Source organism: Nilaparvata lugens, chromosome 10 (assembly GCF_014356525.2).
Source record: "Nilaparvata lugens isolate BPH chromosome 10, ASM1435652v1, whole genome shotgun sequence".
In the NCBI taxonomy this organism is placed as follows: domain Eukaryota; kingdom Metazoa; phylum Arthropoda; class Insecta; order Hemiptera; family Delphacidae; genus Nilaparvata; species Nilaparvata lugens.
Window position 1 is genome coordinate 5,985,708 of NC_052513.1, and position 20,154 is coordinate 6,005,861.

At 32.1% G+C, this 20,154-nt stretch overlaps 3 protein-coding genes across 5 annotated transcripts; 2 read left to right on the plus strand and 1 right to left on the minus strand.

Moving 5' to 3' along the window:
* LOC111043229 (phosphopantothenoylcysteine decarboxylase) lies at positions 1–5,582 on the plus strand. 3 transcript variants are annotated; one of them, XM_022328128.2, is made up of 3 exons: positions 1–191; positions 3,413–3,754; positions 4,882–5,579. In XM_022328128.2, the coding sequence occupies exons 2-3, from the start codon at positions 3,434–3,436 to the stop codon at positions 5,137–5,139; spliced, it is 579 nt and encodes a 192-aa protein (XP_022183820.1). In that variant the 5' UTR covers positions 1–191; positions 3,413–3,433; the 3' UTR covers positions 5,140–5,579. The 3 variants fall into 3 exon arrangements, with proteins under 3 accessions (XP_022183820.1, XP_039292107.1, XP_039292106.1); XM_039436173.1 differs by having other exon boundaries at positions 25–417; positions 4,882–5,582; XM_039436172.1 differs by lacking the exon at positions 1–191 and adding an exon at positions 1,365–1,913 and having other exon boundaries at positions 4,882–5,582.
* LOC111043230 (cytochrome c oxidase assembly protein COX19) lies at positions 1,371–1,764 on the plus strand. The gene has a single exon (XM_022328130.2). The coding sequence runs from the start codon at positions 1,388–1,390 to the stop codon at positions 1,661–1,663; it is 276 nt and encodes a 91-aa protein (XP_022183822.2). The 5' UTR covers positions 1,371–1,387; the 3' UTR covers positions 1,664–1,764.
* Positions 5,583–6,112: 530 nt separating the features above from the next.
* On the minus strand, positions 6,113–19,540 carry LOC111043214 (phytanoyl-CoA dioxygenase, peroxisomal). The gene is made up of 8 exons (XM_022328113.2): positions 19,169–19,540; positions 17,527–17,696; positions 13,857–14,022; positions 13,502–13,615; positions 10,410–10,559; positions 9,337–9,471; positions 8,719–8,856; positions 6,113–6,877 (listed from the first exon to the last, which is right to left on the minus strand). Exons 1-8 carry the CDS (start codon positions 19,226–19,228, stop codon positions 6,824–6,826), a joined length of 987 nt encoding a protein of 328 aa, XP_022183805.1. The 5' UTR covers positions 19,229–19,540; the 3' UTR covers positions 6,113–6,823.
* Positions 19,541–20,154: the final 614 nt, after the last annotated feature.

Sequence of the window (20,154 nt, forward strand, 5' to 3'; positions counted from 1 at the left end):
GTTAGCAGACGATGCATAGCATGTATAGAATATAACCTCAAAAGTGTATATTTGCTGTGGAATTGAAACATCTAATTAATATTGAAAATTTACAGTTTAAAATTAATAGATTAAAAACAAAAACTAAACTAATTATTTTATTTAAAGAAATCTTGACAAACTCAATTTGTTATTTTTAGAAAGTTATCGAGGTAAGAATCAATTTTGTCTTAAACTCTTGTAATAAACAGGAAAAACCTGAATTCAAATTTTATTTAGTTGTGCAAGTACCAAGAATAATTATAACTGGAAATTGTTATTGAAGAGAAGCCATATTTTGCTGCGAACGTTTGAAATTTGTTGGCTATTTTGTCTGTCAAGCTGATAAACCAGGAATAATTTATCATCTTCCTAACAAGTTCTCTGTATATTTTAAAGGTAGGCTACAGTATTTACTAAATCTATTATTGGTTTAACAACTTTTAATAGTTGATTATTTGAGTTGTCAACTTCATTTAGAAATCAAAAAAAAATGTCCTTGTTACTAAAACAAATAAACTTCATGTGATCTATTGTATAAGGCCTGTTTTTCATACATTTTTGACTGCACAGTATAGATCCGGAACGTTAGTACCAGAACGTTTAATTCAAATCTTCATCAATCCAAGACAAGCTTTTGTAAGTTAGTTATTGTAATGAAAAATAAAGAAACCCAATATATTGCCAAATGTCGAGATGGAATATCCAATTGACAGCTACTATACGTACCGTATAAATATAACTTATAGACTGTATATTAGCATAGAGAAAAGATAGCTTAATTAGATATACCATGGTATAGGTCGTATACTACTGTCTATTATTACTGTTTTAGCCGGGTGAGAGTGTAAGAACGGCACAGTATGAGAAGAGACCACTAGCATCAAAGCCTCATGAAAAGGAGCTACTACTGTAGGACTATCGGCTTGAGTTAAATTTGGAACATAAACGACCTATACCATGAAATATCTTCTTATGCTATTTTTCTCTATGATATTTTTTACTCTCATTCGGTCGCGTTTATCCGTTTAGTTTGGTACTTACGATCTTATTACAGAACTAGGACTGAGACACCAGGTGTGACGTTAACGCTCTCTCTCTCTCTCCAACTCATGGAGTTCAAGTGAGTCGTGAGACATTGTTTTTTATGGCATTTATTACAATAGGGACAGCAGATTTTGGTCTCAAGTGTGAGCCTCAGTTGAAACACAATTGTTGTCTGTTCTGTCTTAAGAATGAATGGAGGTGCATCGTCCTCATTCCTGGTGTCTCACTGGTGTCCCAATGTAATGCAAACATCCACAGGTCGAAAATGTAGTCTTGTTTTGATGCATTCGATAATTTTCAGGAACATATCACATCACCAAACATGTCGGTTATGACGTTTGGTATGAAAAAATTTAATCCAACTGCACCAGACAAAGGAAGTTTCCCATTGGACCATGAGGGTTTGTGCAAAAAAGAAATGATCAAGTACATGATGTGTATCAATCAGAACAATAAGGATAACAGTGCATGTCGTCAGCAGGCCAAGGACTATTTAGGATGCAGAATGGACAATAATTTAATGAGCAAAGAAGAGTGGTCAAAATTGGGCTTTAGTGAAAGTGAAGATACAATAGAACAAACAAAAAGTAACAAATGAAAGAATTAGTGTGATATTCTGAATATTATTGGTTCTATTTACTTTCTAGTTTCTATTTAAATGTATCCTTTGTTACAATAAACCAGTTTTTCGTTTTCAAACTTTTGAATAATATATTTCACCTTCTCACATACCGGTAGATTATAAATCTAGGATTGATTCCAAATTTAATAAGTATTGTGTGTTGGATCTCCTTGCTTCCACATCACAGGAAGAATTTTGTGGATAATTCGCCTCCGCAATAGATTTTGTAAGTCTTATTCTTATTGGAGAGTCTTTTGAAATTTTATTGTACAACAGATCATTAAGTGTGGATGAATCTAAAATTTAGACCAAGCATGCATGTGACATCTATATTCTTCTTCTTCTGGTTAACGTGATCTAGAATTTTTATTAGAGCGAACGCACACAGCAACAGACGGAGGAAAAACTCTCTCCGAGTTAACGAATGTGGCAACGCACACGTTCTGCTTATGTCTGCTCACGTCTGCATGCGACGTTTGGTCTGTCTGTTACTGTGTGCGTTTGTCTTTATTTACACGGTAAAGAGTCTACAAAGATCTTAAATTTTATTAATGTTACCGTTCGTCTTGCCATAAATAGAAATCGGTCAATTAGAGCGAGACAATATTAGGCGTCTTTCAGGCGCCAACCAAATTAGCCCAAAAGAGCTTTATGCCTTGCCGACTCTGAAAACGCCTGAAAAACACCTAATATGGTCTCGCCCTTAGTCTTAATTGTACACGTTATACAGGGTGTTTACGAACTCCCTACCATTACTCTAGAACATTGTTCCTGGGTAAAAAACATATCTAAATATCATATTATTTAAATTGTCCGGAAGTCTTCAGTTACTCAAACAGCGGCCATTTTGCTTTTTTCACGAAATTAAAACTTTGCACAATCATTTATAACAACTAGACAAAGCTACAAAAAATTTATTATAATTTTTCAAATTTATAAAACAAAATGACGGCCATTTAAAATTTTGTTTCTTAAATAACTCAGAAACCGTTGGTTTTACAAGAATAACTTTTTTAGAAAATTCAATTACCTATCGATTGGTACCAGAGTTTTCAAGATTGAACTAATATTAACTGAGATATGGCAGCCTTAGTGATAGGTGACCACTGAAAGTTTATTGCTGTGCAAACCAAGGCATGCTAATAGAGTCGCCTCAATGATGCAATAATCTCTATTTGCATTGCATGTTTAATAGTAAGCGATTTTAGGTAATTTCAAACAATAAAATAACGTTACATAACCCTCTAAAGGTGGGTCACCAACCACTAAAGCTGCCATAGCCATATCTCAGTTAATATTGGTCCAATCTTAAAATGTCTGGCACCAATCGATAGGCAATTACATTTTCTAAAAAAAATTAATTCTTGTAAAGTTTATGTAAAACCGTCGGTTTCTGAGTTATTCAGGAAACAAAATCTTAAATGGCCGTCATGTTGTTTTATGAATTTGAAAAATTGTCATAATTTTTTGTAGCTTTGTCTAGTTGTTATAAATGATTTTGTAAAGTTTTAATTTCGTATGTTCAACCTTCATTTAGTGAAAAAAGCAAAATGGCCGCTGTGTGAGAAACTAAAGACTTCCGGACAATTTAAATATGATATTTAGAAATCATTTTCACCCAGGAACAATGGCCTAGAGCCTAGGGAGTTCGTAAACAACCTGTATATTGGCCAAAACATCATTGACCTTTCCTCAAACTATAGGCTCTTCTATTTTCTTGAACAGGTCGATAAATTGATTCGAAGAATGCATTCAGCAAAAAACGTGCTGATCTGTTGTACTGGCAGTGTGGCCACAATACAACTTCTGTCAATAATCAGCGATCTATCCAGCGCTTTCCAAAAACTCTCGACTGTCCTGTCAATAAAAGTTGTCCTAACAAAAGCAGCGTGCCATTTTGTTGATGTGAATGAAGTGAAACAGAAAGCAGAAGTTTTCGTTGACGCGGATGAGTGGAGTCAATGGGGCAAGAGGGGAGATCCAGTCCTGCATATTGAACTGGGAAAATGGGCGGATCTACTACTGATTGCCCCCTTAGATGCAAATACATTGGCGAAAATTGCAAATGTGAGTACTAGAGGATCATTTTATTTCTAAGTTCCGTAAACTTTTTCTTTTAAATTTTTCTAATAAATTCCAGAGCTAGACTAACACAAACGATGGGAAATCAATACTCTTGAAAGGAACAACTAACTACACCAGCAAGTTAGTGATTTGAGTGCAAACATAGTAGAGCTGCGAAGGTAGCTTGAGAATGTTTAATGTAATGCATTTATTTGAATGGCGCACATACAGTGCTCCACTATTCACCACTATCTAATTACAAGCATTAAATGCAACACTCGAGCTTGAAGCTACTGTACATTCGCCGCTCCAATATGTTTCACCCTTTAGAATTAGTCCGAGATTTTATTCGTCTATTAAAAGACAAAGGAAGACTACAGTCATTACGCCCAAATCAGTCTTCACTACTCATTTAAAATTAGATTTATCATGTAACTAAGATCAAAAATATACACTATAATACTATTCACGTACAACCCAAGATACAATAAAGTGGTAAAATTAGAGAAATAAAAAGACCATATGATATTACCAAGATACAAAAAAGTAGTAAAATTTAAGAAATGAAAAGGCCTAATGATATTACAATCACATAATAGAAAATAATAAAAAATAGACATAACCTCATTTCGGACTTTTAATGTTGCCTAAATTTGGGAGAGAAATAGTACAAGGTATTCTTAGTTTTTCTCTCCCGATCTGTGCTTCATTGTAAAAAAGAATAAAGAAAATAGATTAATGATAGTTGTGAACCATCAAGTTAACTCTATTTTTTCAGTGACAATCAATGCCACTGTTGTGACAATAGTTTTGCTTAGACCACTCGTTTTTTCATCCACAATGGATGTCTGCAATATTATGAAATTTTCAAATACAATTGAATTATAATATTGATATTTTATCAGTACCATAGACAAGGATAAAATGGCATACGATTAGAAACCGTTGCTAGAAGAATAATATTAAGAAGATAAAACTAGGAACTTAAATTTAAAAATACTTATGAAGTGAAAAATGCATTTTTACTTCATATGTATTTTAAAATTCAAGTTTGAAATTAATCGTAGAAATTATGGATATGCAACACAGGAAAGCCAGAAATTTACAGTACTATTTTTTCTCGTCAACAGGGTTTATGTGACAATCTATTGACATGCGCTGTACGGGCTTGGGACCTGACCAAACCACTACTATTCTGTCCAGCAATGAACACTAGGATGTGGGATCATCCGATTACACAAACCCACATTACAACTCTGAAAAGCTGGGGCTACACCGAGATACCGTGTATTTCGAAAACGCTCATGTGTGGAGACACCGGCATGGGAGCAATGGCACATGTACCAACCATTGTTCAAACAGTTGTTGAAGTTTGTAAAAATAAATAAGGTACTTTTCTATAAAAAATGTGTTTTCAATTATATTTTTTTCTGATAGAGATGAAAAATCAGGGTAGATTTGTAACATTCATTGTCATTAAAAAATAATGAAGTTTTGGTGTTACAATACCGGAACTTAAATCTAAGATCCGCAGTCTAGAAATATCCAGGAAAGTTCATGCTGCACTGAATATCCAGCTTTTCAGTAGGATACAGTAGGACTACTTAATTTCTAGTCTGCGGATCTTAGATTTAAGTTCCGGTATTGTAACACCAAAACTTCATTTAAAAAACTTTTTTTTAATAAACTTATTACATCAATTATTTATTAAAGTTGAATGTTGCATCCAACTAATACTGGATAACTATAAAACAATAAATTGTTGCAACAATAAATTATTAGATTAAAATAGAATACTATTAGAAGGTTAATAAAAACAATATGAAAACTTGTAGTACCCTTTATTATTAACAACTTTAAAATATTTCAACGACTAGTTTCGACCATAACTTAGGTCATTTTCAAGTTGAAATCAACTAAAAGGGTACTACAAGTTTTCATATTGTTTTTATTGATTTGTACAACAGTAGTCCATTTAAGTGAAGTGTTTTTATTGGAAGGTTATATTAGAGAAATATTATTCATGAGCAATTCGTCATGATCTCATAATGAAAAATATTTCCATAAAAATATATTTGCAATTAGATAGAGCTCTGCAGTTTATAGTACTTGTGCAGTTCTTTAGAAAAGTTTCACCTCATGAAAACTAATAATATATTGAGATGAAAACATTTTATATGTTTTGCCTTATTTGATAATTACCGTATTATTTCAACAATTACGGTATTATTCTTATTTTTATAAAACGAAATGTTATTTAATAAGTTTACTGTATATTTTTATTTGTAAAATAGATTATTTCTTTTATTGAATAAACCAAGGAAGTACAGGATTATAGAAATTGAGTAAAATGGTACCACATTAAATTCAAAAATATATTTACATATATAGTTATGTGCATAGCACTAAGTCCCTGCACACAGGGACAATAGTCAGTACCTTTTACTAGTAGAATTGGGAAATTTCCGGAATTCGAATGTACATTACATTTCCAATTCTGCATTACCGCAGCAGTTAGTGGAAGCTACTATTGTCCTTGTGTACAGGTACAGGCTGCTAAAGCTTCGGAAGATTTTAGCCTGGATAAATTCCAAGAAAGAAACTGAAAAATAGAAAAGGGGTTTTGGCAACCATTTGACAGTTTTAGTCCATTTATAAACAAATAAATTTTCAAAATAACAAAGTGTGAGAGGTGGACGGAAGAAATCAATTTTGAAAGAAAATTAATTGAAATTTAAATGTATTAGTTCATGGATGAACGTTCTTTTGTGCTAAAAAAAATGGAGAACTGATAAAAATTTTTAAATGGGAAGGGAAGTAAAAAGACCTGAAAAACGAATAAATCCAGAGAAGAGTTTGATCAATGCAGCTAATCCACTGAGCACATGGTTCATTCAAATTGTATTTGAAAAGAATATTCGGACAGCATATAGAAGGAAAAGAATAAGCTAAATAATACAACAGAGAATAGCATTATTTTCTATAAATAGTACCTGGATAGAGGTTAAAAGTAGATAGAATATTCAAGCATTCTAATAAAAACAAATGTTCAGTCACACCAACTTAGACTTGTCATAAAGTGTTTTCTTCTCCACGCACCAGTCTGCTCTTCACTTGCCAAATATTCTGGAAACACAAAAATGTATGTATAATCACTCATTCAAATTAGATATTCAAGTGATAATAATTATAGCAAGAAGGCCGATTGAATGATTAAAATATGCTTTATCAGTGGCAAGGCCTGTTTCATAAGTCCTTTAATAATGGAAAAGAAGTAACTGCCTTATCTTTTCGTTTAATATTAAGCAGCAGTAATAATAATACTGAGGTTGATGTCCACATAAGCTCTTAGGCTTGTGCGTGGGTAATGAATGAGAGGGATGATGATGAGAGATGACGACTACTTTTTGGGTAGTCGACACCGACGACTTATCGTCTCCTCCGAAAGACGGGGTGGCCGTATCTATGTGATTGTGCTGTGGTCAAAAACTTGTGCCCCGGTCGAGATTCGAACTTGGGTTCTCTTGATTATTAGACCGGTGCTTTATCACTTACTCCAACGAGCCATCCAAAGCAGTGTTAGTGTAGGATTTCTAAATTTCTTTGATTTATTCAAACATACAAAATAAAGTCAATGATTAGGAGAGAATCAACAGGCTTGATATGAAACTATTTCTCTCCAAAATTTAAACGAATTTAGTTCAAATAAGTTCTGTTTCTACTTACATTTTTAAGACTCAAGAGTCTTGAATTATAAATACTGAGAAGTTTGATTTTGACTTGAATTTTGATTTGATTTTGTTTGAATTTTCTTCCTGGAGACTCTTTAAAGAGTATAAGAAATCGTCAAGGACTATTTATCAAAAAATAAAAGAATACATATAGACATCACATTCCACAATGTACATTACAATTTAACCCTCCCAAAAGCCTCATTCTCAATCCATAAATTCTTGAATACTGTAGTAAACCCCGTTTGCTAAATATTTTTTCAATAGCTTTTTGAAAATACCCTTATTCTTATTTTCTCTCAAAGCCGACGGCAGTTTACTCATAAATTTCATACCCATATAAGAAGGCTTATTTTCATACTGAGCTGTCCTGTGGTATTGTGCAGAAAATTTACTCTTATTTCTAGTGTCATAATGTATGTCACAGTTTATTATAATTTTTTCATCTCTATATACATAATCACTTCGAAAATGTACAGTGAAGGCACAGTTAGTCCTATATCTTTAAAATACTCTCTGCAGGACTCTAATGGCTTAAGACCCTTTTATCGCTCTCACAGCTCCCTTTTGCATTCTAAAGATTCTATCTAAATTTGAATTATACAAATATATTTGGAGTACGGTACAGTATTGCACTTGTTAGTTCATTTATGAATTTGAAAATATAGAGAAAAGAAAGTTAATTTAATGTTCTGTATTACAAGAATTACTCGTATACTTTATATTAAGCAATCAAAAATATTACTAATAAACATCACTCAGTCTTTTTATCAACAATAATCAATATACAGCAATATAATATAATTATGATTATAGTGTTTTGTGCAATGAATGAATAAATAAATAAATATACATTTATTTCAGAAACTAGTTCACCAGCTCACCAAACTGGTTTCACGAGAAGAAATTGTCATCCACAGTAAACTTTCATAATGTGTTTTGACGATGAATTACTAACTTTGAGTGGGTAATAAAGTGGAGAAAGATGGTCGGGGGAAGGTTATCGAGCACTGGACTGCAGTAGAAATTAGATGATAAGACATCATATTTTCAGCTTCCAACTAGTTAATTTTTCCAGGGTTTCAAGGATATTCCCTTGGTTCATTTCTGGCTTCTTGAAAAATTCATTTTTACAAGGCAATTTACAAGGGTAATCCATGAAAGCAATCACTTAATTTATCATGATTGATCATCTTATTAGTACTTCCTTAAATACTTTTTAATATTTCAACTTACATTGAAGCTGCCATCAAAACCTCGCTTTCTAGCAATATCTTCAACCTCTTTGGCAATATTGTCCTGTATCGTATCCTTCACGTCAATATAGTAACAATCGGATGATGCGTAATGGCATGATATAGCTTTCCGAAACCCCTGGAAATCAAAATAAATATTTTAGTAAAATATCTACACTTTAAGGAATGGTTTAGGCGATACACTATTGAACACGATTCTAATGTTACTTGCTTTTCTAAAGGTGCGTACTACAGACTTTCGCTCTGCTCCGCAATCGAACGTCACTCGAGCAGATCGATTGATGATCGACCGGGGAGCAAGAGTGGAACGCGAGAAGAGCTAACATCTCCCGTAATTTTCATGATCGAAGCGATTGCGGAGCGAGTGCGGAGAGTGTTGGAGGCGCGTAAATCTATACGCACCTTTAAACAGGATTAACTTGAATGAATTGAGCCAATTTTTCAGCCAAACAACAAAAACAACTACCTAGTTTATCTAGCTGGGTCCAAAGACAAAAGCAAGTATGTATCATATATAAACTGTGGGAACCGCACACATTGATGAAAGAAAGATACAAGAGAAAAATTGAAAAGACTAAATGGAACAAAAAATAGATACCTGAGTAAGATTAGGGCCAGATCCATGGATAAGTAGAGGATGAAAAAATACAGTGTCTCCAACTTCCATGTGTAATGGTATGGCGTTGTGACTGTCTAATCCTTTAACACCATGGTATGCTTTGTTGACTCCATTCTAAAAAAATAAAGAAAGTTGTGTAAATTTCAAACAAATCACACATCAAACACAAATCTATAACTACAGTATATATAAAAAAAGTTTATCCGTGAACCTCTGGATGAGCCAAATCCGCTAAAAATAATTTTAGTTAGAAAAATCGCTTCCTAATGGTTTGGAACCCATCTTGACCTGTAGATCCACTCATCTCTCACCACGATCACCCCTTCTATTACTTATAAATAAACTTATTAAGTTAAATAAATAAACTTACTTTACTAATAAATAAACTTATTTTAAGTTTATTTTCATAAAGCTTAGTAGACATCACCTCAAACCAAAAAAAAAAATTACAGTAAGTGTCCAAGTAAAATCCAAGCTACTATTTTCTTGTCATTGCAGTCAATTTTTCAATGGAAAGTAATAAAAGAACTACAAAGAAAAAAATATTATTATTCATTTTTGTGTAAAATAGGTTTCACTTGCCCAACAAAATGTACTTATAAAATACCATTGTAGCCTATTATGTTTGTTAACCTTATTTACGATACATCTCGCAACTGCACAAGTACACATATGTAATTGCTGTTGCACACACTGATATTAAGATAATAAGAAGGTATAATAATGAGATATTTCGCAAAACTTTGTCAAATGCCAGAAATTGTAATTCAACAATGAAATTATTCAAATTAGAAATTGGTATGGCTTTTAACGAGTGAGGAGACTGATACACGTCACAGCAATCTGTAAGCAAGTTATGGTAAACATGGTGCAACAATAAGTTCAAGTGGGCTCCGAACCACCAAATAGTGAAAATATTTCAGATGTTTATTGAGGGAAGTATGGATGACTAGAAAGGGTTGCGAACAACCTGCTAGGTGAATGTAGATCAGATATTTTATATCATTGTTTAAATAATATGATTAGTCGAGTAATTTTTTTTTCAATATCACCTCCCATTCTGGATATCCATGCTCCAATAAAGGGCCCTTATGTGAACCAGGTATAACTACCAGACATCCATTCTCAGTGGTAATCGACTCCATTGCAGTCCAAGCGGCTACTATCTTGTTGGATGGACGGAATGGAAAGTAATACAAGTCCTACAAAAAACAAAATTATTTTATTTTTTTTTAAAGAACTAGCATTTGCACAACAAAATTTACTTTACAAGGATGATAAATATCATAAGAAGATTTACATGAGAAGAAAATGATGAATATTATGATCATGATGAGAAATCACTTCAATTGAGAAAATGGAAACGTGTAATTACAAACCCCAAAAACTTAGTGAGAGAGAACTGAGAATATGTTTTCTGACAAGTCAACATATTTTTGAATCAATAAGACGTAAAAATTTTACAAATAAAGAATCACATAAACAATACTTTACAATACTGAGAAAAATAACTAACAACACAACTAAAACACAAAGTGCCGGTTGCACAAAAGCCAATTAAATTTTAACCGTGATCAATTCCACGAGAACCAATCAGAGAAGCCGGCTTTTTAAAAACGCTTTCTCTGATTGGTTCTCGTGGAATTAATCACCAGCTTTTGTGCAACCGGGCCATAGAGTTGTAGTAAAAAATAGAATGTTTTTTAAATCTTGAATATCAAATGATGAATCAAATAACATTAGATGCCATCATTCAAAGCGTATTGGAGAGTAACGTAATACATTTTCCTAAAAAGATTGACATTTTAACATAGGTTATTGGCTAGTCTGGGAATAGCAATTTAGTTGCAAATATTTTTTAAGAGGTGAATGATTATTCCGAATTTGATTGCGGTTATGTTGGAGCTAAAGTATATTCTGCAAGCACTTACATCTATTTTGAATGTAAATGTTACAAAAATGAACATTGATTAAATTATTCTTTTCTTGCTGTAGAAATTTTTTGATTGATTAATTCATCAATCATTATGTTTCACATTATATTGTCTGTTGTCAGCGCAAATAACAAACATGCATGGTCTATGTAATAAATAACAACAATGCAAATCTTATTTCAAAGGCTCATCAGTTTGAATGTTTTTATAGCTTGAATCTTCAATTTCATAGTGACTGAGACTGAGAACATTTTGTATGGAGTGTACTTCGATGAGCTTGCTATTATTACAGTGAAAGCATAGACAAAAACCTTATTGTTTCTCTGTGCTTTTATTAATTTAACGTATTCAACTGAAAATTGTTTGAAATAAAAGTCGCATACTCATTTTTAAAGTGAACTGATTCTATTTATGAATTTTACAAATATGACGCTTCTTATTATTTACTCAGATGCTCCATTACCAATGGAAACAATACAACAATTGGATGAATACTTCACGATTACTATAGAAGTGCTAATAGGTGTACCGAATCAAGAAATTTTGCATGTTCTACATTTATGCAACCAGTGTACATGAACAATTTGAAAATCATGCGAACAAATTTTCAAACTCTATCATGTCTTCAGTAACGATAATTCATTACAAATAAAGAATCACATAAACAATACTTTACAATACTGAGAAAAATAACTAACAACACAACTAAAACACAAAGTGCCGGTTGCACAAAAGCCAATTAAATTTTAACCGTGATCAATTCCACGAGAACCAATCAGAGAAGCCGGCTTTTTAAAAACGCTTTCTCTGATTGGTTCTCGTGGAATTAATCACCAGCTTTTGTGCAACCGGGCCATAGAGTTGTAGTAAAAAATAGAATGTTTTTTAAATCTTGAATATCAAATGATGAATCAAATAACATTAGATGTCATCATTCAAAGCGTATTGGAGAGTAACGTAATACATTTTCCTAAAAAGATTGACATTTTAACATAGGTTATTGGCTAGTCTGGGAATAGCAATTTAGTTGCAAATATTTTTTAAGAGGTGAATGATTATTCCGAATTTGATTGCGGTTATGTTGGAGCTAAAGTATATTCTGCAAGCACTTACATCTATTTTGAATGTAAATGTTACAAAAATGAACATTGATTAAATTATTCTTTTCTTGCTGTAGAAATTTTTTGATTGATTAATTCATCAATCATTATGTTTCACATTATATTGTCTGTTGTCAGCGCAAATAACAAACATGCATGGTCTATGTAATAAATAACAACAATGCAAATCTTATTTCAAAGGCTCATCAGTTTGAATGTTTTTATAGCTTGAATCTTCAATTTCATAGTGACTGAGACTGAGAACATTTTGTATGGAGTGTACTTCGATGAGCTTGCTATTATTACAGTGAAAGCATAGACAAAAACCTTATTGTTTCTCTGTGCTTTTATTAATTTAACGTATTCAACTGAAAATTGTTTGAAATAAAAGTCGCATACTCATTTTTAAAGTGAACTGATTCTATTTATGAATTTTACAAATATGACGCTTCTTATTATTTACTCAGATGCTCCATTACCAATGGAAACAATACAACAATTGGATGAATACTTCACGATTACTATAGAAGTGCTAATAGGTGTACCGAATCAAGAAATTTTGCATGTTCTACATTTATGCAACCAGTGTACATGAACAATTTGAAAATCATGCGAACAAATTTTCAAACTCTATCATGTCTTCAGTAACGATAATTCATTATAAATAAGTTTTCAATCATATCATCCAACACTACTTGCTACATCTTTAAAAAAATAATAAAGAGTAGAATATATGAAATAAAATGGTACTAGGCACAAATGGAGACAAATTTAGTTCAGTAGAGAGATGAGAATTGGAAAAATATTTAATATGATGAAATACTTGCATAAGGTTGGAGGTGGAGTCACTAAATCTCGACTATTCTCCGAGGTCTAAGAGGTCACTGTATGTATATGTAAACATTAGGTAATCATAAAATTATATTTTAATTAATAAGTACCGTAACGTTGCTGAACTATGACAATCCTTAATAACTAAGAATATTTTTTTATCAAAACGTTTTTTGACAATGACTGGAATTCACCTCAAATTTACACTCCTTATTCCTATGAAAGGAACAATGCTATACTTGAAATATTTATTAATACCAATGACCAAAAAGTTCTCACCTGATGTAATGGATGTCTGGATGTCAATGTTTTTGGATCAGGAGGTTTATTAATAAGCATAGAATGAACTGCTTTAATATTTGGTCCGATAAAGCTCTCCACATAATCTAGAAGCTGCAAAGAGAATACAGGATTTTTGAATAATATTGGTCTTTATTATTTAATGGTTCATTATGAAATGCATTACAACTGCAAAATACCAATACCATAGAGAAAGGATAAGCGTAAGTGTGTTTGTCTCTGATAAGACCTATTGCTTGAAGACTGACTGCTTAGTTGATTCAATGTGGTCTAAAGGTATAAAGAATTGATAGCCTAACTCAAATTCTCTGTATCCTGTATGTCTTATACTTACAGTATCATGCAGTATGTACGTTTCAAATACTTCATCCCAAATAAGATCCTGGATCTTGTTGTACAAATACTCTCCTGTTCTTCCAAGCTTGGACAGCGATATATCTTTCATTAAAATCATTGAACCCTTGGGGTAACGTCTTTCACAAATATCGACGAAATGATTTCTGAAAAATATAATTAAAATGAATCAGCAATGATGATTATCGTTGGACTGAAATTAATATAAAAGGATAGTTATATCAATGTGTAACTAAATACTAGTGTGAACGGTATAATTATTTAACAGTACATAGCATTCAAAATAAAATAATACGATTTTTTCATTACCCACTATAAGGAAATTTAGGTGGGACTTATTATGGACCTGTGATGACTACAGAGTGGTTGGAAAATCACGCTGCCCAAATAAGAACTAATTTGAGATTTGCAGGTGCTTGAATTTTCGATCATTCTATAAACACCAAGTAGTTCAAAATATGAAAAACCCTTACTTAATTGCTAGATGATAATTTCATTGGAACTGGTCAGAAAAGATTTAAAAATAAAGGATTAACGTTTTTGATCTTATTACTTTACCAAAAACATTAATCTAGGCTAACTCTGAAGCGCTGCATAACTATAAAAGGTCCATAAAGCCTTTATCCTTGGTATATTATTAAAAATCTTTAGAAAAGAGTAAATTATATATTATTCAATCGTATTACAGATAATAGGGGTTTGTGAAATTTCTGCTAAATTCATTTTAAAAAATATAAATCAAGACATAATACAATCAAACATCTTTCCTTAATGACTTGTTATGTCAAAGTTTAGCATAGCACACACGAAAAAACTGCTCACACCGAACGTGCACCTTAAAGTACTACTAAAATCTCAACAATTCTTTGAATATCACTATTAGTCCAGTCAATATAGACAAAAAAGGGGGTGTGCTTGCAATTTATATTGTAGTTCTGATTTTTTAATATATTATTAGGATACCTACATAAGAGAAGTCCAGAACCGATTTCTTCATGCAAAATTTCCTTGTACTAGATACAGAGTGGCCCAAAAACCTCGTATTTTCGACTCATTTTCCAGCTATTTCTGCCAAATCTTGTAATCGGAGAGAAAAATTTGCTCTCGCCTTTTTTTTAGATTATAAAATTCTGAATAAAATGGGATAATTTGGAACTCTCTATCTCCAATGAGTACTGAGTCATGATTTTTCAGAAAATGAGTGAAATTTGAAGAAAAAAATCAATTTTGATGAATTTTTGTTTTTGATCAACAATATCTTCCGATTGTTACCATTCAAAATCCCTCTGGGCGTATTTTTGTGCTCTACAATCTGAGATCGGGTAGAGCGCTATATCTCATATAGATTTCCAGGTACACCTGACAACTATGCTCCTTGTATTGTGAAAAACAACTAATTTTCAGCTTCAACCATCTTCACCAACCATTGTGCTCGCATTGATATTTCGCACAATGACATAAGTTCATGAGATCATGATCTATGAGAATCACCCGTTAGATGCATTTAATTCCGGTATTTCCTAGTGGAGAAGCGCGCTTAAGGACACCTCCAGGATCAAAATTTCAAACACTTATAACTTTTGACACAATGCTCAAATCTCATCGTACTACTCTTCTCGGCTCGTCAAGGCGGTCCAAAATCATGCATCATAAGTCAAATTCTGTCAAAAAATGGAAAATCTATTGTTGAGTGTACTTAAGCCCATATTCCAATACACAAAAAAATGGCCAATTTCTATATTCAAAGCTGCATGTCTTGTGAAATACTTCCGATAAAATTTCCAAATCTAGTGAGGATGTGAAAATTGTCCCCCTCTACCCACTCCAATAAATAATACTTTCGATTCCAATATACAATTCAAAAGTTACAGAAGATTTTAAAAATGGCGATTTCAGTTTTCACATTTTTTCGTGATTTTACTGTTGATCAAGAGTTTCTAAAACGAGTCTGATACATCATAGAACCTCACGATTGATTCCAAATTGTAGATAAATTCATCCTCTACGAGCTCAGTTGCCTAAAATCCATCTAATCATCAGTTGCCTAAATCCAGGGAATCCACTTTTCCCTATCATAAAACTGCTAAAACCGTTAATATGAGAAAAATATCTACAATTTCCGGATTTTTTTCAACAATCAAATCTTACTTCACGAACAAATTTTTTTATGAATCGTTTACAGCAGATAAAAGAGAAAATTCTATTGTACATTTAAAGATCAAGTGATGATTTTTATAATAGGGAGATACCAAGATATAGATTTGAATATAGAAATTGGCCATTTTTTGTGTATTGGGATTAGTACACTCTATATGGAAATAAATTTTCCATTTTTCGACCGAATTTGACTTATAATGTATGATTTTGGACCGCCTTGACGCGCCGAGAAGAATGAAGTGTAGTACGATGAAATCTGAGCATTGTGTTTGAAATTTTTATCGTTGAGGTGTCCTTAAGCGCCTCTCCACTAGGAGATACTGGAATTAAGTGCTAACGGGTGATTCTCATAGATCATGATCTCATGAACTTATGTCATTGTGCGAAATATCAATGTGAGGACAATGTAGTTGGTGATGATGGTTGAAGCTGAAAATTAGTTGTTTTTCACATTGGAGCATTTTCAACAAGGAGCATTGTTGTCAGGTGTACCTGGAAATCTATATGAGATATAGCGCTCTACCTGATCTCAGATTGTAGAGCACAAAAATACGCCCAGAGAGATTTTGAATTATACATCTAAATGGTAACAATCGGAAGATATTGTTGATCAAAAACTAAAATTCATCAAAATTGATTTTTTTCTTCAAATTTTACTAATTTTTGAAAAATCATAACTCAGCACTTATTAGAGATAGAGAGTTCCGAATAATCTCATTTTATTCAGAATTTTATAATCTAAAAAAAAGTCGAGAGCAAATTTTTCTCTCCGATTACAAGATTTGGCAGAAATAGCTGAAAACTGGAAAATGAGCCGAAAATACGAGGTTTATGGGCCACCCTGTATCTAGCACAAGGAAATTTTGCATGAAGAAATTGGTTCTGGACTTCTCTTATGTACCCTAATAATATATTAAAAAATCAGAACTACAATATAAATTGCATGCACCAATGTATTATAGTGACTGGACTTTATTAGATTATAGTAGCCTCTATAGTGAGGTCACTAATGAGGGGTTATAATAATGGCAGTTTGTATATGATTATCATTGGTGTTGCTATCCTTGTCTATCTTTCGACCAAGCTGATATCACAATTCTCTTCTAGCTCTGCAACGTTGCCAGATCGTTTTTTAACAATGTGGATATATATAATTAATCAACAAAATATTCAAGCTCAATTATGAAAATGTATTATTTAATTAATTATTGAAAAATATGTTTTTTCTTGTCGAATAAAATATGATTGATTGATTATTTTAAACAATAATGAACAGTAAATATTACATCAGATATCCCGGTTTCAGCTTTCCTCTAAAGAAGACAGTAGCAGGCAGAGAATCGGCACCGCTGTTCTCCTTTATTTCTTTACTGCCATTATAAAGTGGACCTCACTACAGCAAACCAGGATTACTAAACTGGATAAACAAATTAGAATATGTTTTGAAAATTACATGTAATTATAGTAGGAAATTAGGAAATATATTTACAGACCTGCATTCATGTAGTGTCTCCTCGTCAACCAATTTCCTGATGACCAAGTAGCCGTTTTCTTCGTAGAATAATTGCTGATCAGCATTTAATAATTTATTGTTATTAAGTGATAGTTCAAAAGGACTTTTAACAGTCAGCTCTTCTGCGATTGAAGATGTCAACGTTGATTTCTGAATATTTAAATTAAGAAAAATTTGGGAAAATTAAACATACTTTTTCAATGTTGATTAATTGAATTATTAACCTTCTAGTCGTGACCCTGGGTCCCAGGAAATTTTTGTTTTAGTTATAATGTTGCTTCCGTTCGCTTTACTGTCTATTGTGACCCATGTAAATTTATATTTATGTCAGTAGACACTTGAACTTGATGTAGAGTGTTAGTGCTCTGTGACTTGTTGTTTTCGTGAAATGACACTTTTGGGTCCCTGGGACCCAAGGGTCACGACTAACGTAACTTTTTTCATTTTTTCCAAATGCACATTTTTATGCGATACTGATTGGATTCAAGCAGTCAATATGTACATTTTGAACAGAGGCTTCAAAACAAATTGTACAATAATTTGACTTCTAGATCTCAATTCCAATGACATTAGTGATGATAAAAATAAATTTGTAGTTTAAGATAAGAATACTGACCCTGAGTAGGATGATAGTGAAACCAATGAACTTCATGTGATCCCAGGGATACTAAATCTCCCCTAAAAGTGAACTTTATATGATCTTATATATATTTCATGTTTCTAGTACGTAGTGTTTCATGTAGGTTTTAGGATTTATAATAATATTCATCACTATAATTTCATAAGTTTTGCAAAGATTGTGCAACATGAACTTGAGGGTAGGATAAAAACTACCCTAAGAGTGAACTATGACCTTCCAATTTTTCCCCATCTTTCTAGTAGTGTTGCATGTAAGATCCATCATAGTATCCATCACTATAATTTTTTGTTCACTTTATATAAAATAATAACCAAACTTTACTTTTCACTACCCTAAAAATGCAAGGTTTTATAAATTATGTTTATAATTATAATAGAGATCGATTTCTGCTTTACATAAGTGCTCGTTGCGTTCATCAATAACCCTTGAACATATTGGAATCATAGAAAAACATTAAATCTTGAAATATATTGAGATATCAAATATGAAAGAAGTGGGTCCCTGGGACCCAGCGTCACGACTAACGTCAGGAAAACATAGGGTCACGACTAGAAGGTTAATCCTTACTAACAGGTAAAAGAAATGCAGTTGGAAACTCTTATAAATTACAGTATAGTCAACCAATACAGTAGACAAAAACTGCTTTCTAGACTTATTTGTTCAGTTCAATATGAATAGGTTGAAAACTATTTTATATTCTTAAGATTAATAAGCTTGATGTTTATGAAATGTTTTAAATAAAAGTAAAAACTAAAAGCGTTATTTTTACTTCACTTCCATTTTAAAGTCTATAGGTATCTTCAAGAAATTTTACATATAATGTAAATGGTAATATTATAAGTCAATAGTTGTTAAGAATAACAGTAAAAATTAACCAATCATAAAAATGAGACAATATATTACCAACACCAAAATATTATCAATTTAGGTAGCGATACTTCATTAAAACTATGGCACAAAACAACTTTCATTATAAGGATACAATATCAGTTTTCCAAGGTATAATGTGTCGCATTATTACTTTCAATCTATTGTTTGACATATTGAATTTATGAAGAATTTTTTAGAATTCGACACTAGTTCATTCAAGCACAGCAACCCAAAATCACGTCCGTTACATAAATGAAACTTTACCTACAAGAAACAACAGTTAAATGAGTTGTTTTGATCGGACAAACACTCTAATGATTATAAAACAATCTTGATAGGTTGTATTCTGCGTCAATTGTCCAAGTCATGTAACAAATTAGCGTAATTACTTGAAAACTCATGGCCAAAAGCACATTACTGTTTGTTTTGAAAACAACGCGAAAGGCAGAAAGCAGAAGCAGAACGGCAGACGAATGTCATGAGACTGCGAACCAGCTGTTCAACTGTACAACTTTTCCTTTTTTTGTGTGTTGATGACAAGTCTGGTTTTCTATTGGTCAAATACTTGGCGGTAATTTTTGTAAAGATTTGAATTTTTATTTCTAGCTCATTGCCTTGGATAGATTTATTTTATTCATAAATCAAAATAAACATTTTTTACCATTTTCCAAATAGTTACATAAATGATTTAATAATTATAACATTATGTGCTTAGCCTATAGAAAGCAATATATCACACAAACACAATTTTATCGTGAAAATACTATTGTAAAACCTTAACTGTAGCCTAAGTTATTTTCTAATATATTATTTATTTTAAAAAATTAAGATTATAAAAGAAATGAACAGACAGTAATTCCTCACCCATGAAAGGAAGCAGATGATTAGAAATGGAAGAACAAGAAAGACATCACGTCATTCTTAACTCTTTAATATAACTTTACAATCTGATTAATTTAGGTAGGGTACGATTTTATAGATACTTCTGAAATTACCTACTACTATTAAAACAAATATTTTTGTCAAATTTAAGTTAACATCATTGCTTATTAGTATAATAATAGTTTCATAAAAATGTTCAAAAGTAAGTACGGTACG